Genomic DNA, 26,177 nt, shown 5'->3' with positions numbered 1-26,177 from the left:
TAATTAATCAAAATAAATAATTAAATAATTAAAACAAACTTTGTCCAAAAAATAATCTCTCGATCGATCATTTGCCAAAGTCGAAGCCGAGCGAGCGACGACCACAACGCGAGGTCCCTCTTTCCAACCCATTTAACAATTAATAGGAGTGATTCTATATTTAAACTCTCCTATTTTACTTACCACTACTGATAAAAAAACAAATGTCTTTTTCATTAAAGCATAAAACGATTTTTCACGTTCCTCTTTTTCCTTTTTTCCCTTTATTTCTCATCAATTCTTGCAACATACCCGACATGTGAGTATAGAATAATCATAACTAGTTGTACTCATTACTTACTATTAGCTTGAGATTGTTATCCTTATTCCAAATCCTGTCTTGGTGTCTGTTATGGATAGATCTATATTAACTAGGAAAAGATCAATTTAAACTTTTTCTGGGCAATTGCATTCGGTTTTGTTCTTATCCTCATTATCTTTGAAACTTTATTTAACACCTTTTAGTGTAATGACTGGTAATGTATAAATTTCAATTATTAATAAGGCTAAGAAAAAAATATTTTATGTAAAAGGAATTCCAAAACGCAAAGGGACCATATATTCTATTAAGGAACTACAATATTTTTCAACTATTTGAATTGATATTTTTTATCCATCTTTCAACCCCAAAATACTCGTTGACGTCAAATTTTAACTCAAAATTGCAAGATTATTAAATTCCTAAGATTTTATAGGATGGTGAATCATTGAGAAATTTATGAATCATCCTTCTTGTTTGGTACATTGTGCATGGTCCAACATAGCACACGCTTTCTCTTAGTCCTATTTTTATCTTCAAACCCAAATAAATGAGATTCACAATAATCTTATGGATTAATTACTTATGGAGTATAAAACTTATCGTAGTGGTGTACATTCGATTGTTCGATTCAAATTTTTAATAAAATGTTATCTAATTTAATTTAGTTAAATTTTCTCTTTGTTATTAAGCTTTTTGGGTTTGATTTTTTGATTTTATCATATGAAAAAACACAATTCTATTATAATTGAATAGTGATAATGATGACTAAGAGAAATACCTATTTATAAAGAATGAGAAATGGTTAAATCAAATCTCTTAATATAACTTTTTTTAAAAGAAAAAAAATCGATTCACATAATTAAAAAATGGATATTATTGACAAGATATCAATATATATTTGATAATAATATCATAAAATAAAATTACATATTATTTAATGCCAATATATTGTTTATCGACCATGTACCACGAATGAAGAGTAGTATATATATAAAAAACCATCCAAATATTTTTAATTTACGATTTTTGTTGTTCCAAATCTAAAACCAAATTAAGAAACTAAAAAATTTTAAATGTTAAATCTAAAATCAAACAAAAAAAATTGAATTCAATTCGATTTGATTTTTGGCTTAATCTAGATAATGCACACTCTTACTAATTACAAGTAATTGATTAACGGGGATACCAATTTATCATATTAATCAATTATTTCTTGTTAGGTGAAAGCAAACTAAAGTTCACTCGTTTATTTATTGATGTTTATTATAATATTCATTTATTTCTCCGTTTTATTTTTTTTCATCCGATATTTTTTATTAAAGTCTAATTAAATTTAAATTTTATATCGAAAAATCTGACATGTATGATAAAGTTTTCAAGTGAATATAAGTCCTGCTTAAATCTATGTAGAATAACATATTTTAATAGATTAAACTCAAAACAAATTTCAAACGAATTTATGTTTTATTTGGTCAAAAAGAAGATTTTGATAAAAGTAAAAACTGTACATTGTTTGTTATCTATAAAAATTGTTGGATATTTTTATTTTATAACTTCAAATAGCATTTACAGCTTAAGTTTAATGCTAGCTAAATGGTCCCATATATATTTTTAATAAATATAACTCATCCAATGCAACAAATTTTAGACAAGTTGGGTGGATTATGGAGTATTAATTTTATGCTAATTTTGACTCTCATAGCTAAAAGTATGAGTATTGGTATGTTTGTATTACTTAATTAGCTCTTAATTAATTAAAGGAATAATCTTTTTGGCCATACAAATTTGGTCATAATTTGGTCAAAATGGTAAAATGACATGTTCACACTATAAACTAGTTTATTTTTGAACATTTTTGCCTTTTAACTTAAATAATAAATACTCCCTTGTTCTATTTAATTATCCACCTTAGAAGTGACACACATATTAAGGTATCAATTATTATTATATGTTAGTTATAATTGTACCCTTTAAATTTTCAACTTAGTAGTACTAGAAATTTTATAGAACTAGATAAGGGTATATTAGAAAAAATTGTTGTCTTTCCTTGATTTGTTAAAATGGACAAGTAAATAGGGACAAATATAAAAAAAAAATATGGACAAGTAAATCAGGACAGAGAGAGTATATTCTTCAATTATGTTTCCAAGACATAGAAATGATTAGTGAGATTAATTATTGATGATTTCATAGTTAAACATGAAAAGGAACCAAAAAATTTCCCAAAGATAACATAATTCTCATACACTCTTCTCATTTCAAATTTTCAAGATCTAAAATAAAAAAATAAAAACATAAAAAAATAATATAATATATATATATATATATATATATATATATATATATATCTTTTTCAATTTCAATTATTTTTTTCCATTTCTTATTTCTTAATGATAAGAAAAAATTTTAAAATTATAAAGAGAAGTAAAGTTTTAACTATTTTAATTTATAATTTCTTACCGTGAAAGGATAATTTATATCTAAATTTAAATATTAAAAACTTATGTGAAAAATAAAAATATGAAATTAATCGAGTTGGCTAAAGAATTATTCTTATTTATTTAAAGGAATTGTTGTTACACATTGATTTTCTAAAAAGAATGATAATAATATATTTTATCCGATTATACTCGGATGTATGTGAGCGAAAAACAAAGAAAGCTAAAATTATCATCATGTTTCCTCTATTATGTGATTTTCTTCATATCTTTGATTACATATGAATCACATCATACACAAAAAAGACTCATTAAAATTAATTTTTATTTATTATATCGGTACTAGAGACATATACAATTTTTTTTTATAAAAACGTTGATGTTGCTAGATCGAAAAATTTTAATAGCATAGAAAGGATATAGAAAAGTTTTTATGATTTCAAAATAAACATTTATTAAATAATTGAAAGTAAAACATCTTTATAGTTCTCATATGACGATGACAATTACAACACAAACTTGTTTAGCATGAATTAGATTTAAGTTTCATCACATATATATTATTCTTTATTAGTAATATTTGTTATTTTATAAAAAAATGTTTGCTATTAAATAATATGCTAAAATATTAATTATTCATAGGTAGTCATAATATTATTATTTTTTTTCTCTCAAATTAATGTTTGTTTTGAACTGATTAATAATTTTTAAAACTAAGTAATATTTTTGCATTTATTATATAAATAAATTTAAATTACCTATTTAAATTATATTTTTAAATACTTTTTTATAAATAATGTAAAGTAATTTAATAATAACAATCAAAACTCAAAATACTTTAGCATTGATAGACAACACATTAAAGAAATACTAAAAAGCATATGGTTCATAAGCGTGGATCCTATTTAACAATAACCCAAGATAGTTACACTTTAATATTGAAAAATTGCATATTTGTTAATCATTATGTTTTGAAAAATCAAGCTACATATTTAAAGTTTATGTTTTAAAAAATTAAACTACGTAGTTACAACTATATGTTTCAAAAATAAACCAAATATTTAAAAAATTTAAGCTACATATCTGATTATTGTGTTTCAAGTTAATTAAATTATGTATTTTTATAATGTGTTGATGTCTATCAATTCTAAAGTATATTGAGATTTGATTATCGTTATTGAAATATTAAAAGTCTACATTCAATGAAAATAATTTTTAAAACATATATATCCTAATTATGTTATATTTTACTTATACACGTTAAACATCTTGTAAATTAATATATACATAAATACATCTATTTTAAAGTATTATAATTGATAAGTAGGTATTGAGTGATATTTTATTCATTTGTTTTGAAATATCCACTTAATTAATACTATTTGAATAACTGGATTTTTATAATTATAGTTAAAATAAGTGAAATAATTTCACCATTTTCTATATATGTTAATTCTTGCGAGGAATGATTGTAATATAAGAAAATAATGTGTTATTCATGACATATTTATAAATGTCTTATCATCAATTATTTTTAAAAATATCTAAATTTCAATATAATTTTTCTCTCAAAAAACATCCATTATATAGATTAATATGTTTAGTTGATTACATTTAAAGAAAAATGTAATTAATATTTTTTAATCTATGATTAATTACTATATTTTACTAATTTTGTATCACAAAATAATTAAGTATAATCTTTAGTAGATAAGATAGTCATTTATAGTTGTTATTAATGAGAAATTTAATTGTCTTTTTCATTAAAAAAGTTTATTTCAAGAGAAAAAATAATTTTTCAAAGGTACACATTGGCACCTTTGGATCATATATAGGGCCCGTTGGGATGAGCTTAATAAAAGCAGCTTTAAAAAAAGTACTTTTGAAAGTGTTGAAACTTATTTTTAAAATAAGTAGTTATGCGTTTGGATAAAAGTGCTGAAGTTAAAAAAAAAAGAAGTTGTTGATTTGTTTGGCAAATAAGTGCTGATAAACAGTTTTTTAAATCAAAATGTCTGAAATACCCTTAAAAGTTGTTAACATAATAAAAGTTAATTAATTTATATTTTACAGCCATAAATAATTATATTTTGCTATCATTCACATATTTCTTTCTCATCACAAATTATTTATAAGAGGAATATAAACTTATTATAGATTTTAAAGATATATAATTTGAATAGATTAAAGAACGATTTAAGATTTTATTTTAGCTTCACCCATAGGTAATAATAATTGTCTATCATTCACATATTTCTTTATTATCACAAATTATTTATAAGAGGAATATAAATTTTTATTTAAGTTATATGTGCAACTTATTTTACATTTTAATAATATATAATTTGATTAGATCACTTGAAAGATTTAAGATTTATATTTTATTTTCATTCATTAGTAATAGTAATTGTCTATCATCCACACGGGAAAAGAGAAAAATAGAAGAAAGAGATGTTTGGGTTATGTGGGTAATTTGGAGATTATATAAAAATATTAAGGGCAAAAAGGTAAAAATGTGGTCAACTTAAAACAACTTATAAGCTGGAAAAAAAAGCACCTCTATCCCAGCTTTTAACTTTTGGCTTAAAATAAGTTTTTTTTAAACTTAAAATAAGTTATTTTGAGTATTGTCAAACAGCTAAATAAGTCAAAAACCAGCTTTTAAGTCAGTTTGACCAGCTTTTAAGCTGAGCCAAACAGGCTCATAATTGAGTTCAGGGGAGGGTATATGTAGAATATAATTTGGTATATAATGAAAAAAATATTAATGTTAAAAATAAAATTACAAAAAATATTTCATTTTAATTAAAGCATACGTTTTTTTAATTAACTAAACAATACTTATTTTTAAAGATAAATTGGATAAACTATACACACAAAAAATATAAAAAAAAAATTTCATTTGCTTTGGCAGCCAAATAGTTAATGTTTAGTAGTTCAAGGAGTTTGGGAATTATAAAAAAGTTAATTTTTGTTTAGAGGAAAAAGTTTTGAGGAAATAAATGTAAAACTTAAAGCAAGGATATTTTAGTCTTTGTACAATTTTGGCCAAGGTATGGCCAATTTTTCTGACCATTTAGATGACTCTTAATTAAATAGGCATGTTGGAACTTTTACAACACTTTGATCAATATTTCAACTCATTTGTTATATAATTACATGTGGAAGTTTTGATTTGGAATGATCCTAATTATATGTTCGATTAATTTATTTTTTTTATGAAAAGAAAATTTGTAATCGTTATCCTTCGGGTGCACACAGAGTAACACTTCTGGTTCTATGCAATAGCTCGCAAACCACATAGGAGAGGTAATCCGCATTAGCAAGTCTGGTGCGACGAGCTCAACTCAAAAGGCAAACACCTTGCTTTCGCAAGGAATTTCGAACTTAAAACCTCCAACGTGGAAGTGTCAAGCTCAAACCAATGGACCCCCAAATGGTATGTTTGGTTAATTTGATTATTAGCTTTAAATTAATTGAGATTTATGGAGTTTTTTTATTTGAAATAACCTTAATATATTCAATTATATGAAGTTCTTGATTTGAAATGACCTTAATACATTCTACTAATTTAATCATTTTAGCCTCAAATTATTTGAAATTTACTTAGTTTGAATTGGAATGGCCTTAATACGTTCAACTTATTAATTTGATCATTAACTTCAAATTATTTGTTGTTTATGAAGTTCTTGATTTAGAATAGCCTTAATACATTCAACTAATTTGATCATTAGCTTCAAATAAATTTACAAAGTTCTTAATTTGAAATATTCTTAATACAATCATTTATTTTAATAATTAGCTTCAAATGGTTTGAAATTTACAAAGTCTTTATTTAAAATAGCGTTAATGCAATCTTGATTTAGTATATGATTCAACTAATTAGATCAATAACTACAAATTGTTTGAAATTTATAGATGGAGTTCTTGATTTGGGATGATTTTAATACTTTTAACTATTTTGATGATTAGCTTCAATTTTTTTTGATACTTTCAAAATTATTGATTTGCAATAATTAACTGATTCAGCTAATTTGGTCATTATATTCAAGTTATTTGAAATTCACAAAGCTTTTGATTTGGAATGGCCTTAATACATTCAACTAATTTGATTATTAACTTCAAATTATTCAAAATTTGTCAAATTCTTGATTTAGAATGACCTTAATAGCTAATTTGACATTATGGCCAAATTGTATTATGATAATTATCAAAAAGAAAATCACTTTTGTAGTGTGAATATGTATTATGGACAAATTATTCTGGCCAAAAGGATTTTTCCAATATTCACTCTAAGTTAAAGATTTCAAAAATGAATTTTTTTAAAAGAAGGTTAATGTATATTCATTATAGTAGATTTTTATAATGCAAATATATATTAATTAAAACGTAGATTTCAAACATTGAATATAACCACAAAGTAAAAAAGAAATAAAAAAGATGAAAAGATAAGTTGCTTGATTGTGACAAAAAATTGAATCACTAAAGAGTACGATAAAATGGTAAACGTTTATTAATATTAATTATCTTGAATTTGAGTTTTCAACTTTACATTTTTTAAAGGTTGCTAATATTAATTATAGTTAAATTCTTTAACATAACAATTTTTCAAAATAAAACTCTAATATTCATTATAATAGATTTTTATTGTACAAATATTATTTATTAAAACGTAGATTTAAACACAAATATATAGTCATAAAATAAAAATAATAGAGAATCATTAAAAATGTCTAATTATTATAAAAGATGAATTTAACCAAAGATGTCTAATTTTTTGAAGAAAAAAAAAGCATTAATATCAATTTATTACCATATATTTATATAATGTGAATATAAATTAATTGAAACAACGCATATAGTCATTAATCACAAAGGCGAAAAAAAAATCATAAATGATAAGTTGTTAACAACTAAATCACAAAAGAGTAACACTATTGTTAACTATTTTTCAAAAAAAAATGTCAATTTTATGAAATTCTTTTAAATATCATTATCATTTCATTACATTATATTATATAACGCGAATATAAATTAATCAAAAAAATAACATAGTGACAAAGTTTTTATCTAAAAAAGAAGAGAAATTTATAAAAGATATTGATTGTTACTAAAGTTAAATCATTAAAGGGTATATTTTTCTCGTTAAATCTTGAACATAACGAATTTTTTTTTAAAAATGTGTCACCATTGTTTATGATTTTTTTGAATGTGTGTATTGTTAAAGCTTTTTTATAAATTCATTGCGGTAGATTCATATAACATGAATATAAATTAATCACAATAACAAATGAGCAATTAATTTCAAAAAAGAAAGTATCACAAAAAGTAAGTCGTTGAGAGCAAAAGATCACTAAAGAATATTATTGTCTTGTTGAGCCTTGAATATAATAATTTTTCTAAAAATGTGTCACTATATTTGATGTTTTTTCGAAAAAGTAAAATGTTAATACGTTAAAAATTTATGTAAAAAAGGCATTAATATTGACTCATTATAATAGAATTTTATAGCGCGAATACGGAGAATAAAAAAAAAACTTTAAAAGGTAAGTTGATTGATTGTTACTAAAGTTGAACCACTAAAGAAATTGATTATTTCGTTGACCTTGAACGTAACATATGAATTTTTTAAAACTGCCAATATTTTTTCATAGATTTTTCTAAAAAAAAGTAGCACCAACATCTGTTCATCGAGGTAAATTTCTATAGCGCAAATATAGATTAACCAAAACAATAAATATAATCACTGAGTCAAAAAAGAAAAACCCATAAAGGATAGATTGTTGACTGGGTAGAATCACCAAAATATGGTAAGCCTTCTAAGTCAGTTTTTGACTCTTTAAAATATTTTGATAAATATAAAAAATGAAGTAAATATAATTTAAAATAAGTTAAGAAGTGTTTGGCAAGATAAAAATAACTTAAAATAAGTTAAAAACTAAAAGTAAGTCATCTCATACTTTTTATTTTTGACTAATTTTTTAAGTCAATCCAAATGGGTTATGAGTATAAGAGATAAGTTGACTGATTGTTACTAAAGTTGAATAACTAAAGAATATGACTATCTCGGTGAACCTCGAATATAACCGCCTTTCTTATTTTTAAAAAATGTCACTATTTTTAACAATTTTTTTTTTTAAAAAAAACCACCAATTTTATCAACGATTTTTTGTAAAAAAAAAATACTAACATCGGATCATTACAATAGATTTTTATAGAGCAAATATAGATTAATTCGAGTAATGAACATAGTCACAAATTTTAAAAAAAAAAATCATAAAAGATAAGTTAAATGATTGTTATGAAAGTTGAATCACTTAAGAATATGATTGTCTTATTTATCGTTAAATGTAACGATTTTTTTTAATAAAGAACAACTTATCGTTAATGATTCTTCAAAAAATACCAGTAACATTTAATATTTTTTTTAAAAATACTATTATCAATTCGTTACAATTTTTTAATAGCGCAAATATTTATTCATTATAACATCGAATTTAGTCACAAAGTCAAAAAAGGAAAAATTATATAAAAAAATAAGTTGATTGATTGTTACGAAAATTAAATCACTAAAGAATACAACGATCTTAACGAGCGTTGAATGTGACATTTTTTTGATAAAACACCACTATTGTTGACGATTTTTCAAATATAGTGCCAAAGTTTAACTTTTTTTAAAAAATAAAAAACCACCAATATTAATTAGTAATAGTAGATTTTTGTAGCGCCAATATAGATTAATCAGAACAACAAATATTATCACAAGATAAAAAAAATTATAAAGGATAAATTAACTGATTTATACTAAAGTTGAATCACTACAGAATGCTCGTTGAGCCTTGAAAGCAATTGTTCTTAGAAAAAGCGCAACTATAGCTCATGACTTTTTAAAAATTAGCGGCAAATTTTTTTAACAATTTTTATTTTAAAGAAAAAATATTAAAAGATAAGTTGATTAATTGTTACTAAAGTTGAATCAACAAAGAATTTAATTGTCTGATCCTTGAATATAACATTTATTTTTTTAAAAAAATGCCAATATTATTAATGGATTTCTTTAACAAAAAGTAGCTACAACATCGGTTCATCAAGGTAGATTTTCTATAGCGTAAATATAAATTAATCAAAACAATTAATATAATCACAAAGTCAAAAAAGGAAAAATCATAAAGGATAGACTGTTGACAATGAAAGTAGAATCACTAAAAAAAAATTGTAAGCCAGAAAAGAATAAATTAAGAGATTGTTTGAATTGGCTTAAAAGTTGGTCAAACTTATTTTTAAATTAGTTTTTCATTTTTTAAATTGTTTGACAAATATATATAAAAAAAATTAAAAATAAGATAAAAGTAACTTAAAATAAATTAGAAAGTGTTTGGCAATGTAAAAAGCTGACTTAAAATAAGTTAAAAACCAAAAGTAGGTCTCTTCATACTTTCTATTATTTTACTTTTTATTTTTAAATAATTTTTAAGTCAATTCAAACGTGCTCTAAGTATAAGAGATAAGTTGATTGATTGTTATTAAAGTTGAATCACTAAAGAATATGACTATCTCGGTGAACCTTAAATGTAACCGCTTTTCTTTTTTTCTTTTTTTTTTTAAAAAAATAAATGTCTCTATTTTTAATGATTTTTTTAAAAAAACACCAATATTATCAACGATTTAAAAAAAAATACTAACATCGGATCATTAGAGTAGATTTTATAGAGAGAATATAGATTAATCCGACCAATGAACATAGTCACAAAATTAAAAAAAAAATAAAAAATCATAAAAGATAAGTTAAGTGATTGTTATCTTATTGATCGTTAAATGTAACGATTTTTTTTTTAATTAAAGCACAACTATCGTTAAAGATTCTTTAAAAAATACAGATAACATTTACTAATTTTTTTAAAAGTACCAATATCAATTCGTTACAGTTTTTTAATAGCGCGAATATTTATTCATTAGAACATTGAACATAGTCACAAAGTCAAAAAAGGAAAAATTATATAAAAAAATAAGTTGACCGATTGTTACGAAAATGTATCACTAAAGAATATAACATTCTTAATGAGTGGTGAATGTGACGATTTTTTTAATAAAACACCGTACTATTGTTGACGGGTTTTATAAAAAATGTCAATATTTAACATTTTTTTTTTAAAAAACACCAACATCAATTCGTAATAGTAGTTTGTTATAGCGTCAATGAAGTTTAATCAGAACATCAAGTATTATCACAAAATAAAAAATAATTTATGAAAGATAAATTAACTGATTTATACTAAATTTTAATCACTACATAATACTTGTTGAGCCTTGAAAACAATTGTTCTTTAAAAAAAGCGCGATTATAATTCATGACTTTTAAAAATAAGATGCAACAATTTTTAACAATTTTTTTAAAGAGAAACATCACAAACACTAAAAGTTAAGTTGATTCATTGTTACTAAAGTCGAATTACCAAAGAATTTGATTGTCCCGTTGATCCTTGAATATAATATATATTTTTTTTAAAAAGTGGCAATATTATTAATGGATTTTTTTTTTTTTAAAAAAAGGAACAACAACATTGGTTCATCAAGGTAGATTTCTCATCATATCTATAGCGTAACTATAAATTAATTAAAACAATAAATATAATCACAAAGTCAAAAAAGGAAAAATCATAAAGGATAGATTCTTGACAAGGAAAGTGAATCACTAAAAAAAAATATTGGAAGCCAAAAAAGATAAACTAAGAGGGTGTTTGAATTAGTTTAAAAGTTGATTAAACTTATTTTTAAGTTAATTTTTTATTTTTTTAAGTGTTTGACAAATATAAAAAATAATTTATAAATAAAACAAAAATGTTTGGCAATGTAAAAGGTGACTTAAAATAAGCAAAATCCAAAATAGAAGTTGATCAATGTTTTAAGTCAATCCAAACGGACTCTAAGTATAAGAGATAAGTCGACTGATTGTTCCTAATGTTAAATTACTAAAGAATATGACTATTGTTAACGATTTTTTTTTTAAAAAAACATCAATATTATCAACGACTTTTTTTAAAAAAAGAAATTACTAACATCAGATCATTACAATAGATATTCATAGAGCGAATATAAATTCATCTGAACAATGAAGTGATGAACACAGTCACAAAATTAAAAAAAATAAAAGATAAATTAAACGATTGTTATGAAAGTTAAATTACTTAAGATATGATTGTCTTGTTGATCGTTAAGTATAATGATTTTCTTGAATAAAGCACCACTATCGTTAATAATTCTCCAAAAAATAGCGTCAACATTTAATGATTTTTTTTAAAAACACCAATATCAATTCGTTACAGTTTTTCTGTAGCGCATATATTTATTCACTAAAACATAGACACAGTCAAAAAAGGAAAAATTATATATACAAAAATTAAGTTGATCGATTGTTACGAAAATTGAATCACTAAGAATATTAACAATTTAAAAAAAAACACCTAAAAATTCAAGACTATAACTTTCTTAAAGAGCGTAGAATGTAACGGGTTTTTGAATAAAGTGCCACTATTGTTGACGGGTTTTTGAATAAAGCGCTACAATTGTTGACGGGTTTTAAAAAAATAGCGCCAATATTTAAATTTTTTTTGAAAAACACCAATATCAATTCATAATATTAGATTTTTATAGCGCGAATATAGATTAATAAGAACAAAAAATATAATCACAAAATAAATTTTTTTAATAACAGATAAATTTACTGATTTATACTAAAGTTGAAACACTAAAAAATATGACTATCTTGTTGAGCCTTGAAAGCAATTATTCTTTTAAAAAAAGCGCGACTATAGTTAACGACTTTTTAAAAATTAGCCGCAATAATTTTAATAATTTACTTTTTTTTTAAAAATCATCAGAAACTTTAAAAGATAAGTTGATTAATTATTGCTACAGTCGAATCACCAAAGAATTTGATTGCCTTGTTGATCTTTGAAGAGTTGGGAACAAAAATAAGCCACAAAAATATAAAAGTAACTAAAATAAGCCACTATTTTAGTAAGCAACTAAAATAAGCTTAGTGGAAGAAAAAGTTCCACTATATCCAATTTTCTAAACGTTTTCCGTTACTGACATAATGTTTATTTTTAATATATAACGGAACTTTTTCTTCCACTTTATAAAGTGGAATTCTTTATTCCACTTTATAAAGTGGAAGATTTTCTTCCACTTTATAAAAGGTTACCTTTTCATCTTCACCTGCACCTTCTCTCCTTTTTCTTTTCATGGCTTCCAAAAAAAAAATCACTTTGAAGATGGTCATCTGCATCAAAAGTTCACTTAAAAAAATAAGTGTTAGACATAGAGATAATCATCTGCATCAAAAGTAGGCGAGACATGAAAATTTGAGGATGTTCCAACATTTTTCGTCATTTCAAAGTGTGAGGATTAACCAAAATTATTATTTAGTCCATAACTTGGAGCAATATTCCTATCTTGCCGAGGTAAACCGCTACAAAATGATAATAAGAATAATAAATAATATAAATTAATAATTAATTGACAAAAATCAACAAACAATAATTGAAATATAATAATTGAACATTACCGATCACTATCATTGATAGTTTTGTTTAAATCAAAATCATATCGGTCGGTAAGAGTATTTTGATAATGAGTCATTTTAGGAAATCAGTAGATTGAGTTATCGGAAATCCATCAATGCTATTATGATTTTCTAATTAGGAATGAACATCGACCGATAAAGGAGAACGTTGTTGACTAATCTTAGGCTCCTTCCTAACATAGATTCCAAGAATTGTTGACTTGATTTGATCTATATAGTCATTTGGAACCCTTAAAAGTCGGTCAACGATTCGTCATGATATATAATTCACTCTCTAAAATTTACTTGTCCTTGTGATAAAAATGAAGTAGGGTATTTTCCGGCTATAATCAAATTATAATCGTACTGTTTATACCCATTCTTTTATAAATTGATGAAATAAATTTATGATATCGGACATTTATTGGATATTTAACATTGTGTTTGGGAGGACAATTATAATAAATGATATTTCCGTCATGTATAATTTCGCCATCCCAATAAATTGAAACTTTAACTTTAGGTGTAGACGATATTTTTTTTAGATTGAAATGAACAAATATAGAAGACTTTATGTTGTAGGTGCTATCAACTATGCATAAATGTCCTTAAATAGATTTTTTAGAATAAAATAATAAAAATACATAATGAAATATTTTTTTCCATTTTAATGACATATCAAATCAATATAATTTATATGACAACACTGGAAAAGCTTCTTCAAGACGTGAAAAATATTCTTCTTATAAAGTGTAATAAAAAGTTCCACTTTATAAAGTGGAATAAAAAGTTCCACTTTATAAAATGGAATAAAAAATTCCACTTTATAAAGTGGAAGAAATAGTTCCGTTATATACTAAAAATAAACGTTATGAAACTAACGGAAAACGTTTAAACTATTAGATATAGTGGAACTTTTTCTTCCACTAAGCTTATTTTAGTTACTTACTAAAATAGTGGCTTATTTTGGTTACTTTTATATTTTTGTGGCTTATTTTGGTTCCCAACTCATCTTTGAACGTAACATATAATATATTTTTTAAGAAGTGCCAATATTATTAATTATTTTTTTTATAGAAAAAATAGCAACAACATCGATTCATCAAGGTAGATTTCTATAATACAAATATAAATTAATTAAAACAATGAATTTAATCACAAAGTCAAAAAAAGGAAAAAATACTAAGGGTAGATAGTTGACTGGGAAGTAGAATCACTAAAAAAATATGGCAAAGTCAGACAAGAAAAAATAAGTATTATAAGAGATCGTTTGGTTGGAAATAAGTTATTTCAAGATTAATTATTTTGGAATAATTTATTTTATTATGTATATAGGATAACTTATCCCAAATATGACAACCAAATTAAAAAAAAAAAATATGATTCAAAAATTTTATTTAATCACTATTTATTTTCATCTTTCACGCCAAACTATCTCCAAAAATTAATTGATTGATTGTTAGTAAAGTTGAACCAATATAGAATATGACTATCTTGTTGAACCTCGAACATGACCACATTTCTTTTTTTCTCACTTAAAATGTCATTATTGTTAAAGATTTGTTTTTAAAAAAACATCAATAATTTCAACGATTTTAAAAAGAAAAAAAAACTGACATGTATGATTACAATAGATTTTTATGAAGCGAATATAGATTAATCAGAACAACGAATACAGCCACAAAATCAAATAAAGAAAAACAATAATAAAAGATAAGTTAAGTGATTGTTACGAAAGTTTAATCGCTAAAGAATATGTCTGTCTTTGTGACTGTTGAATGTAACAATTTTTTTTTAAAAAAATGCACCACTATCGTTAATGATTTTTCAAAAAATAGCGCCAACAAATAATGAATAATCACAAAATAAAAAAAGAAAAAATTATAAAAGATAAATTGCCTGATTATTATTAAAGTTGAATCACTAAAGAATATGACTGTCTCGTTGAGCCTTGAAAACAACGTTTTATTTTAAAAATCGCAATTATAGTTTTTTAAAAGTTAGCCACAACATTTTTTAAAAAAAATAATCATCAAACCAATAGATATTTATAGAGCAAATATAGATTATTTAGAACAACGAACATAATCACAAAATCAAAAAAAGAAAAATCTTAAAACGAAGTTGACCGACCGTTACTAAAATTGAATTGCCGAAGAATATGTAACGTATCGTTGAGCCTTGAACGCAACGGTTTTTTAAAAAAAAGCGCGACTATCGTCAACGACTTTTCAAAAAAAAAAAAAGCACCACTATTATTAACGGGTTTTCAGAACGCGCCACTATTATTAATGGATTTTCAAAATAACCACCAACGTTATTAACGATATTTTAAAAACTGCACCAATATTAGTTCATCACAGTAGAATTTTTATCCCATCACTTTATTATAAATGGTGAGATGAGTTATCTTAAATATGACAACCAAACAAGATACAAAAATTTTATTCAATCACTATTTATTTTCATCTTTCACGCCAAACGACCCTCAAAAATAAGTCGATTGATTGTTACTAAAGTTGAACCACTAAAGAATATGATTATCTTGTTGAACCTCGAACATGACCACATTTCTTTTTTCTTACTTAAAATGCCACTATTGTTAAAGATTTGTTTTAAAAAAAACATCAACATTTTCAACGATTTTAAAAAGAAAAAAAAACTGACATGGATGATTACAATAGAATTTTATGGAGCGAATATAGATTAATCAGAACGACGAATCTAGTCACAAAATCAAATAAAGAAAAAAAATAATAAAAGATAAGTTAAGTGATTGTTACGAAAGTTTAATCGCTAAAGAATATGTCTGTCTTTGTGACTGTTGAATGTAACAATTTTTTTTTAACGGTGCACCACTATCGTTAATGATTTTTCAAAAAATAGCATCAACATTTAATGAATAATCACAAAATAAAAAAAGAAAAAATTATAAAAGATAAATTGCTTGATTTTTATTAAAGTTGAATCACTAAATAATATGACTGTCTCGTTGAGCCTTGAAAACAACGTTTTATTTTAAAAATCGCGATTATAGTTAACGACTTTTTAAAAGTTAGCCACGACATTTTTTTTAAAAAAAAATTATCAAACCATTAGATATTTATAGCGCGAATATAGATTATTTAGAACAACGAACATAATTACAAAATCAAAAAAAAAAGAAAAAATCTTAAAACGAAGTTGACCGACCGTTACTAAAATTGAATTACTGAAGAATATGTAACGTATCGTTGAGCCTTGAACGCAACAGTTTTTTTAAAAAAGCTCGACTATCGCCAACGACTTTTTTTTTTTAAAAAAAAGAACGCACCACTATTATTAACGGGTTTTCAGAACGCGCCACTATTATTAATAGATTTTCAAAATAACCACCAACGTTATTAACGATATTTTAAAAACTGCACCAATATTAGTTCATCACAGTAGAATTTTTATCCCATCACTTTATTATAAATGGTGAGATGAGTTATCTTAAATATGACAACCAAACAAGATACAAAAATTTTATTCAATCACTATTTATTTTCATCTTTCACGCCAAACGACCCCCAAAAATAAGTTGATTGATTGTTACTAAAGTTGAACCACTAAAGAATATGACTATCTTGTCGAACCTCGAACATGACCACATTTCTTTTTTTCTTACTTAAAATGTCACTATTGTTAAATATTTGTTTTTAAAAAAACATCAATAATTTCAACGATTTTAAAAAGAAAAAAAAACTGACATGTATGATTACAATAGATTTTTATGAAGCGAATATAGATTAATCAGAACAACGAATACAGCCACAAAATCAAATAAAGAAAAACAATAATAAAAGATAAGTTAAGTGACTGTTACGAAAGTTTAATCGCTAAAAAATATGTATGTCTTTGTGACTGTTGAATGTAACAATTTTTTTTTAAAACAATGCACCACTATCGTTAATGATTTTTCAAAAAATAGCGCCAACATTAATGAATAATCACAAAATAAAAAAAGAAAAAATTATAAAAGATAAATTGCCTGATTTTTATTTAAGTTGAATCACTAAAGAATATGACTGTCTCGTTGAGCCTTGAAAACAACGTTTCTTTTAAAAATCGCCACTATAGTTAACGACTTTTTAAAAGTTAGCGACCATATATTTTTTTTCAAAAAAATAATCATCAAACCTATATATATATATAACGCGAATATAGATTATTTAGAACAACGAAAATAACCACAAAATTAAAAAAAGAAAAATCTTAAAACTAAGTTGACCGACCGTTACTAAAATTGAATTACCGAAGAATATTAACGTATCGTTGAGCCTTGAACGCAACGGTTTTTTAAAAAAAGCGCGACTATCGGCAACGACTTTTCAAAAGAAAAAAAACGCGCCACTATTATTAACGGGTTTTCAGAACGCGCCACTATTATTAACGGGTTTTCAGAACGCGCCACTATCATTAACGGGTTTTCAAAACAACCACCAACGTTATTAACGATATTTTAAAAACTGCACCATTATTAGTTCATCAAAGTAGGATTTTTATCGCGTGAATATAGATTAACGAGAACAACGAACATAGACATGAACCAAAAAAGGGAAAAGAAAAATGAGACAGGCGGCCGATAAGCGCGCCACATCATGGTAAAAAATCCAGCTAGGAGCAGACATATCAAATATTCACTTGTTTTGGTAAATAGAACAACCCCACCCCCCTAAACCCCCGCTACCCCAACCCCCAGATTGTCATTTTCACCCTAGCAGCAGCCGTACATATCCACTATATATATATTCCTTAGTGCTTTTTTCCTTATTCATTTTACTGTTCGAAAGTTAAAAAGCAATTGTAAGTAGTACTAGAACTTGTTCTTTTGTTAATTTTATAATGATTAATGATGTTTCCTTTGTGATTTTAATTTTGATATATACATCTGTTTATTTGTTTTGTTTAATGATAGGGCAATCGATCGAATCAAATTTGTATTGACTAGCGTGCGTTACTCTCTGGTAAGTCAGGTCTTAATCTGCTAATCAGTAATCAGTAAACAGTAATCACCATTTTTTTTCATTTTAATTAAACTTCCATTAATTTAATCAATTAATTAATCTACTTTTGGATCCCAAAATGAGCATCTGAGAGTTATGGACTCTTCTGGAACTGTGTGTTTTTGGTGTGTGTGGGGGGATTTTCAATAGGTCCACACAGAATCTTGAAGCTTTTTTTCTATTTTACTTTATACACAGAAAAAAATAATATTCTAAAAAGTCTTTTTTAACTTTTATGCGCTTTTTTGTTGATGGAAGAGTCAACAGAGTCTTTTTCTTTTTCTTTTTTCTTCTGATTTGTTGGTTTCTTGCAGTTTTTTTTTGTAAGGTAATGAAAAGTCCACCTTTTTTTTTATATATATATGTGTGTGTACTGGTTTTATTTAGCCCCATTTATAAAACCTTTCATTTTCTTCTTTTATGGTAGCGATCCCACTGTTTTTACAATGACAGCTATGAGCAGTGAAAACCCATATCTCTTTGATTGAATGAATGAAATAATCTTGTTAGGGTTTCCTTTTTATTGTTTTAGCCAACCCATTTTTTCTCATTTGTTTAAAAGAGTGGAGTTAGAGGGGAAGGTGCAATAAGGGTTCTTGGTTGTCTTATACCAACCCCCTTTGCTTCTTCTTTAATTTTTGTGGGTTTGGGTTGTTGAGTTTTGTGTTAATCACTAATCTTGGGCTAAATAAAAAAAAAAAAAAAATTTTGTGGGTGTATAAATATGAAAAGTGTGTTGGGAAAGTTGGGATCTTGAAAGTGATTGAAAAGGGTGTTTTTGAGATTAAAAGTTTTGATTTTTTGATAGAGTGGGGTTGAGTTTTGATGAGTTTTGGAGGTTTTATTGGAAGTAGTAGTGGAGGAAACGGTGGTGGGGTTTCAAGATTGGTGGGTGATACTTCATACGAAGCCATGCCTACTGCTACTATGGCTCAGTCACAGCTTATCACATCATCTTTATCTCATTCAATGTTTAACTCTTCACCGTTATCTCTTGCTCTTGTAGGCCTCCTTTATTTAAATTAGTACTACTTATTAATTTTATTTTATTTGTTGGTTGGGAATTGCGATTAATATGTGTTTTTGGGATAATTTTTCAGAAACCGAAAATGGAAGGTTCTGGTGATTTAAGCTTTGATGGAATGGGAAGGAACTCCAGAGATGATGAGTACGAGAGCAGGTCTGGGACTGGGAGTGACAACTTTGATGGCGTTGGATCGGGTGATGAAATTGAAACTCACATTGGTAGCTCATCCAAATCGGCAAAGAAGTACCATAGGCATACTCCATACCAAATCCAAGAGCTGGAGGCGTTAGTGTTTATAACCACCTTATGTTTATGCTTTTGTCTTTTAAATTGTTTGTGAAATTTTTTTAATCTGTCTGTCTTGTGCTGACAGTTTCTTTAAGGAGAGTCCACACCCGGATGAGAAAGCAAGGCTGGAACTTGGTAAGAGGTTGACATTGGAAAGCAGGCAGGTTAAGTTCTGGTTCCAGAACAGGAGAACCCAAATGAAGGTAAATGACAACACATTTAACATTATTTTCTTGTGTTTCATTGTGTGAATGTATAAGTGAAAACCTACGTTGTTTCAGACTCAGATGGAGCGTCATGAAAATTCAATGTTGAAGCAAGAGAATGATAAGCTTCGCATTGAGAACATAGCGATGAAGGAAGCGATGAGAAGCCCAGCTTGCCCACATTGTGGTGGTCAGGCAATTCTTGGGGAGATACACATTGAAGAGCATCATTTGAAGATTGAGAATGCTCGGCTGAGAGATGAATACAGTAGGATCTGTGTTGTTGCAAACAAGTTTCTGGGTAGGCAGGTGGAATCTGTCCATGGTCCAATGTCAGCTGGAATGGCTAATTCAGGTTTGGAACTTGCTGTGGGAAGAAACGGCTATGGTGCTATGAATTCTGTTGACACTGCATTGCCAATGGGTCTTAATTTTGGCAATAATTTCTCAAGTGCTCTACCAGCTATTTCACCTAGGCCCGCCCTGAGCATGGCCGGTGTAGATGTATCCTTTGATAGGAACATGCTAATGGAGCTTGCTTTTGCTTCCATGAATGAGCTGATTAAGCTGGCTGATATCGGTGCTCCTCTGTGGCTTGGAAACTTTGATGGAACTGCTGAAGTATTGAACCTTGAGGAGTATGCCAGGTCTTTTCCTCCATGTATTGGCATTAAACCTGCCCATTTCACAGCAGAAGCAACCAAGGCAACTGGTACTGTGATGATTAACAGTCTGACCTTGGTGGAGACTCTGATGGACACAGTAGGTTTCTTCATCCTGAAACCTGTAGTTGAGATTTCGATTTCTTTGAACCATTGCTGAATGTGAAAATGTTTCTCTAATTTGCTTCTTGACATAGGATTTCTTTTTTATTTAAGGAGTGTTGCATTAATGGCTGCATGTTCTTTTGATTAAAATAACTTTTTAACTTCTAAGTAGAGGAAAAAAGCATATTGTTGGATTTTGTTCTAGCTTTCCATGTAACATGTAACTTCTACTTATGCAGAGTCGATGGATGGATATATTTTCATGCATTGTTGGCAAAACCTCTACAATTAATGTGATCTCCAACAGCTCAGGTGGAAGCAAGGATGGCAATATGCAATTGGTACGTTATTGTTATTTTGGTGGAAGTCGCCCATTCTATAAGCTACTTTTCTTGCCTGTCCTGCAATAGAGGTCTGAAAATATTGTTTTGCAGATCCAAGCTGAGTTCCAAGTTCCTTCTGCTTTAGTTCCTGTCCGTCGAGTGAAGTTTCTACGCTTCTGCAAGCAGCATGCTGAAGGTGTCTGGGTGATGGTGGATGTGTCTATTGATGCTATCCAGGAAGGTCCAGTACCGCTTGATGGAAGTTGCAGGAGGCTTCCTTCGGGATGTATCGTGCAAGAGTTGCCCAATGGGTGCTCCAAGGTGACTAGTCCATTTACTTTTTTCCATTTAGTATTCCATGCAGTTCTCAATAAGTTGCTGAAATTTACCTAGCTTATTGTTCTATGTAGATTTACTTTTCCTTGTTGGTTTGTGTATGTATTCCTTCTTAATGAAGGGGTTTCTCTTGTCTTTTTGCTTACATAGGCTTTTTTATGCACTTCATACTATATGGTTTTTGAGTGTTGATTCTCTTGACCTTTGCTTCTGAAATATATTTTATCCTCAGCATCTTTTGGTAAAATAATCTGACAGTTGTAGCCTAAGAATCTGAACCTTCTATTGTTATTTTATTCTGTAGATGCTTCTCTATGTTTATTTATGTTATCATCAAATTCAAGGCTAGATTTTTTCATATTTTGCTTGATTAGGCTTCTGTCAGATTAGAAAATTGGTTAATCGAGGATATCAACCTTACAGTATTGCAAGATGCCTCAACTCCTTTTCCTGTGTCTTGAACTTTTAAATTTATGATCATTGTGTGAAGGCAAAGCCTCGGTAGTTTCATCTCAACTGTATAAGCAATATAATGTGATGCTTCTGTCCAACACCCTTGCACGTGCTTGTGAAATTGTGCTTGCATGGTGTTTACTTGGTTACCACTTGTGTTATTTGACCTCAATATAGACTTGTATTGTACTCAACCTATCTAGAAATTCCAAAGTGATCTTATTTGTGTAATAGTAATTTTGCACCGAGTTTCCCTTGTTTGCATCCCATCTTTTTGAGTGATTATAAACAATTAACTCTAATCATTTCCTTGCATCCTATCTTCTTATTCCGGAATCCCAACTTTGTGTAAACTAAATACACAGATTGATATATGCTCTTTTGAAGCATATAATCCTTTAGTTGTCTTGAGTTGCTGGTTAAGTTACCTAATTGCCTCCATGCAGACCAATTTGATGTCAAAGCTTGTCTTAATCTACTCAGTTTGTGTGTACATAACTGCTAGCAAAATTTTGATGGCAGGTTATTTGGATTGAGCACATGGAGTATGATGAGAGTGTCACCCACAATTACTACCACCCTTACATCAGGTCTGGGCTGGGGTTTGGTGCCCAACGGTGGATCGCCACCCTACAAAGGCAATGCGAGTTCATAACAGTCATGTCTTCTCCTGTGCCCAGTGGTGATAATTCAGGTATATCACGTCATATCGTTCATTCGACACTCTCCAACTTTGAAATGATAATGGATTCTTATCAAGTTTCATTATTGGCAGTGCTTAGTTCCAGTGGACGGAGAAGTATTGCGATGCTTGCTCGACGCGTTACTCGCCACTTTTGCAATGGTGTTTGTGCAACCTATTACAAGTGGGAATCAATCCAACTGGGGACTGCAGAGGAGAGCAAGTTTATTATGAGGAAGGGCGTTGGTGAACCTGGCGACCTTAATGGTATGGTGTTGAGTGCCAGCAGGACCCTCTGGCTGCCGATAACACATGAACGTTTGTCTGACTTCCTGCGAAATGAACAGACGAGAGGTCAATGGGATGTGTTGTCCCAGGGTGGTTCCGTGCACCGAATAGTCCACATTGCCAAGGGTCAGGATCCTGGCAATAGCATCACTCTGTTTCGTACTACTGTAAGTGAAATTGGTGTGGCTTTGAGAAATTTGACACAAAAACCACACAACGTAGTATTCACCATTGTATAACTGTGTTTTTCGCAGGTGGCTAACAGCGATGGTAGCCAAAACGGTTTGCTGACCTTGCAAGAGTCGTGCACAGATGTATCTGGTTCGATCATAGCATATACATCACTTAATACCGGAGACATGAATGGTGTGATGAATGGTGGCGATTCCTCCTGCGTGACGTTCCTTCCATCTGGATTCGCCATGGTTCCAGATTGTTACGAGAATTCCAACGGGGTAGCTGGCATCGGAACACTGGAGAACGGTGGTAAGATGAATGGGTGTCTATTGACCATGGGATACCAGGTACTCATGAGTAACCCGCCTACAGGCAATCTCACTATGGATTCTGTCAACACTGTTGACTCTCTCATCACCCGTACAGTGCACAACATCAAGCTTGCTTTCCAGTGCAATTAAATCTCCAACTGGAGGTTTCGTTGAACGCACTACCCTACAAGTTATAGAGTTGTTGCTTTTCTGTGTTGTGATGCAAGTAGTAGTATACAAAGAAGACGGGTTTGAGTCAATGAACGAACCGAGGTGGTTCCCTCGGGTTGACTAGTTAGTTAGTGTTTTGATGAGGCATGGAGGATATTGGTGTGGTTCGCGTATTGACTTTCGTTCGCCCTTTTAAGGTTACTGTGTGATATGATAGTCTCTACAGGTGGTTGTTTTTGTTATTAGTACTGTTGGTTTGTTCGTGTTTGAATCTTACTTGTGTTTTTGGCAAGTTGTTGAACTTATTTGGATGGTTTTTTTAATATATTTGGATTTTGGTTTATCAATATCTCATTATGATTTTCGTGGTGGTTTTTGTAATAGGATTAGTACTCCCCTAATTCTGCAGGGCAAAGTATTCTATTTGATTTTACTACTCAACTCACTTCAATTTTTGTACAACATATACTTATTATTTCTTACGAAAAGATAACATGTGGTTGCTTCCTGCATGGAAACAAGGACCACGTATCTAGCCTTTTATAAAAAAATATATATTTTTTTTAAAGAAATGATTATTTGGAAAATATTTTGGCTTCGAAAATGGAGACGCTATGGAATTTGTCTGTTGTTTTTTTAAATGCCAAAATAATCACTCAAAGTCCCATGCATTCAGAGTTTTCAAGCTGGATAAAATTTTAACGCGCCATTTGTTGTAAAATTAAAGAGCCACCGCATTAATGTATGTATATGTGGCCTCTATTCAGGTCATCATTTCTGTTTTTTCTATTTGGACTTACTTTTATTTCTATAATTTATCTCTTTCTTCTCAATTGGGTTATAGATTTTGCTTTTATTTTGTCTGATTTTTGTTTCATCCCCTTTAATTTTTCTATTTCTGCCTCTTCTACCATGGCCATAGCTATGCTGTTTCTTTTATCTTAATTAATGTGTCTTCTTATGTGTGCTTAATAGTTCCTTATTTTCCTCTCTATAAATAAATATATACTCCATTCGTTTTTTTAAAAAAAATCATATTTTTTTTTTAGTTTGTTTTAAAAAGAATGATTTTTTTTCTTTTTTAGCAACACTTTAACTTTTTCTTTCCATGTGGCATGTTTAATACTATAAGATTAAAAGACATTTTGAACATAACTTTAATTTATTACCGCAATATTCAAAAATCTTTTTTCTTTTCTTAAATTCCGTTTCAAGTCAAATTAGGTAATTTTTTTGAACAAAGGGATTATCAAAGTTCTCGCTAGCTTTTGCACCAAACTAATGTGGACTGTGAATTAGAATATGAGTTTGTGAATCGATTAACTTACTTAAGAAAATCACTCAACTTAAGCTTGTTTACTTAGAAAGTCATTCAATTTTATTTTACAACTCAAAAATCGCTCAGCCATTAGTATTTATTTAGAAAGTCATTCAATTATTAATATTTATCATAATTATCTTATTGACCAACTCTAACTATTTAATTATATTTTTCTTCTGGAAACCGTACCGTAGCGACTGAGAAAAAAAAGAAATTTCCTTTTCTATAACCGCAATTGTCTAACTGGAAATAATGCTGAAAAATGATTTTTTTTTTTTTTGAAAAAAAGGCTGGAATCAAGAAGTTAAGAATCCCAAAAAGAAAAAAAAAACACTGTAGTAATCTTATTGATTTTTTTTAAAAAAATAATTCAAGAACATATATATTTAAAGAAATTTAATAAAATAATTAAGAGCATCTTATTAATTTTAAAAATAAGTTTAAAATAAAAACTGTATTTTAACAAAATTTAATTTAAAAATATTTAAATTAGTCAAGAGACTTTCGACGTAAAATATTATAGTTGAGTGACTTTCTTAATAAAATATTTATAATCGAGTGACTTTTAAATTATAAAAACAATGTTAAGTGACTTTTCAACTTTTCAAAGTACTTTTGAGTTATAAAATAAAATTGATTGACTTTTCAAGTAAATTATTCTAAGTTGAGTGACTTTCTAAAATAACTATTGAAAGTTGAGTGACCATTTGAGATATTAACTTACTTAAGATTTTTTCCTATTATCGACCTTTTGTTTTATGAAAGAGATCTTCACAACCATTTTGATTTTTAAAAGAAAAAACAGTGTAATGGATGAGTGAGTTCATTCGATTAAGAAGAAGTGCGTTATTGGGTGAACTTGAATGACCATTTAAATAATTAATTCTATAATAAATGATATTCTAATTAAAAATAGAAGTACGAGTTATCATTGCGATCAAAATGCTATCGATTCTATTCTTATTTTGTCTACTATTTGAGTCATTTGTAGTTTGTGAATTATTATTTTTTAATTCATTTTTTGTATTCTTAAAAAATCAAGTCGATTAAATACAAATTAACCAAATAGAGAAAATAAAGATAAGAATACAATAAAGCTGTATCATCAAATAAGTCATTTGTTCTTTAAAATTTTTGGGGAGGTATGCCTACTTGTAAATATGAAAGCTATTTTCTCACTGCACTTGTTGATTTTACTAGAAGTTGGTCCAATTATATTTGTTTCAGTTACCTGACTAAAGGTTGTAAACTTTTGATTGCAGATTGATAAAAGCTAAATGATGAAGAAACGTATAAATAAAAGAAAGTTATTTATCTGAGTAAGGCTCTGTTTTGAGTGTTCGATTTTGTTTGGATTATATTTTATACGACTTAAAGAGTGTAGCAATTTACTGAATTTTTTTATTAAATTGGATTCCTACTCAATGTTGCTCTAGAAAATTTACATGTCGAGCTTGATTGTAACATTTATCAAAATTCGTAAATTTGTAATTTCAT

The 26,177-nt window shown here is 27.7% G+C and overlaps 1 protein-coding gene across 2 annotated transcripts; it reads left to right on the top strand.

Annotated features, from left to right (window-relative positions):
* The first annotated feature begins 18,101 nt into the window (after nt 1–18,101).
* Nucleotides 18,102–23,706, top strand: LOC101265103 (homeobox-leucine zipper protein ROC5). Of its 2 annotated transcripts, XM_019212811.3 has the most exons (10): nt 18,102–18,130; nt 18,243–18,291; nt 19,431–19,642; nt 19,731–19,848; nt 19,927–20,613; nt 20,858–20,959; nt 21,053–21,262; nt 22,253–22,424; nt 22,506–22,867; nt 22,955–23,706. In XM_019212811.3, exons 3-10 carry the CDS (start codon nt 19,440–19,442, stop codon nt 23,336–23,338), a joined length of 2,238 nt encoding a protein of 745 aa, XP_019068356.1. In that variant the 5' UTR covers nt 18,102–18,130; nt 18,243–18,291; nt 19,431–19,439; the 3' UTR covers nt 23,339–23,706. The 2 variants fall into 2 exon arrangements, with proteins under 2 accessions (XP_019068356.1, XP_004234441.1); XM_004234393.5 differs by lacking the exons at nt 18,102–18,130; nt 18,243–18,291 and adding an exon at nt 18,721–19,332.
* The last annotated feature ends 2,471 nt before the right edge of the window (nt 23,707–26,177 follow it).

The sequence above is a fragment of the Solanum lycopersicum genome, chromosome 3 (assembly GCF_036512215.1).
Source record: "Solanum lycopersicum chromosome 3, SLM_r2.1".
Classification (NCBI taxonomy): Eukaryota; Viridiplantae; Streptophyta; class Magnoliopsida; order Solanales; family Solanaceae; genus Solanum; species Solanum lycopersicum.
The sequence above is the reverse complement of the archived record's forward strand: the minus strand, read 5'-3'. Positions and strand labels throughout refer to the sequence as shown.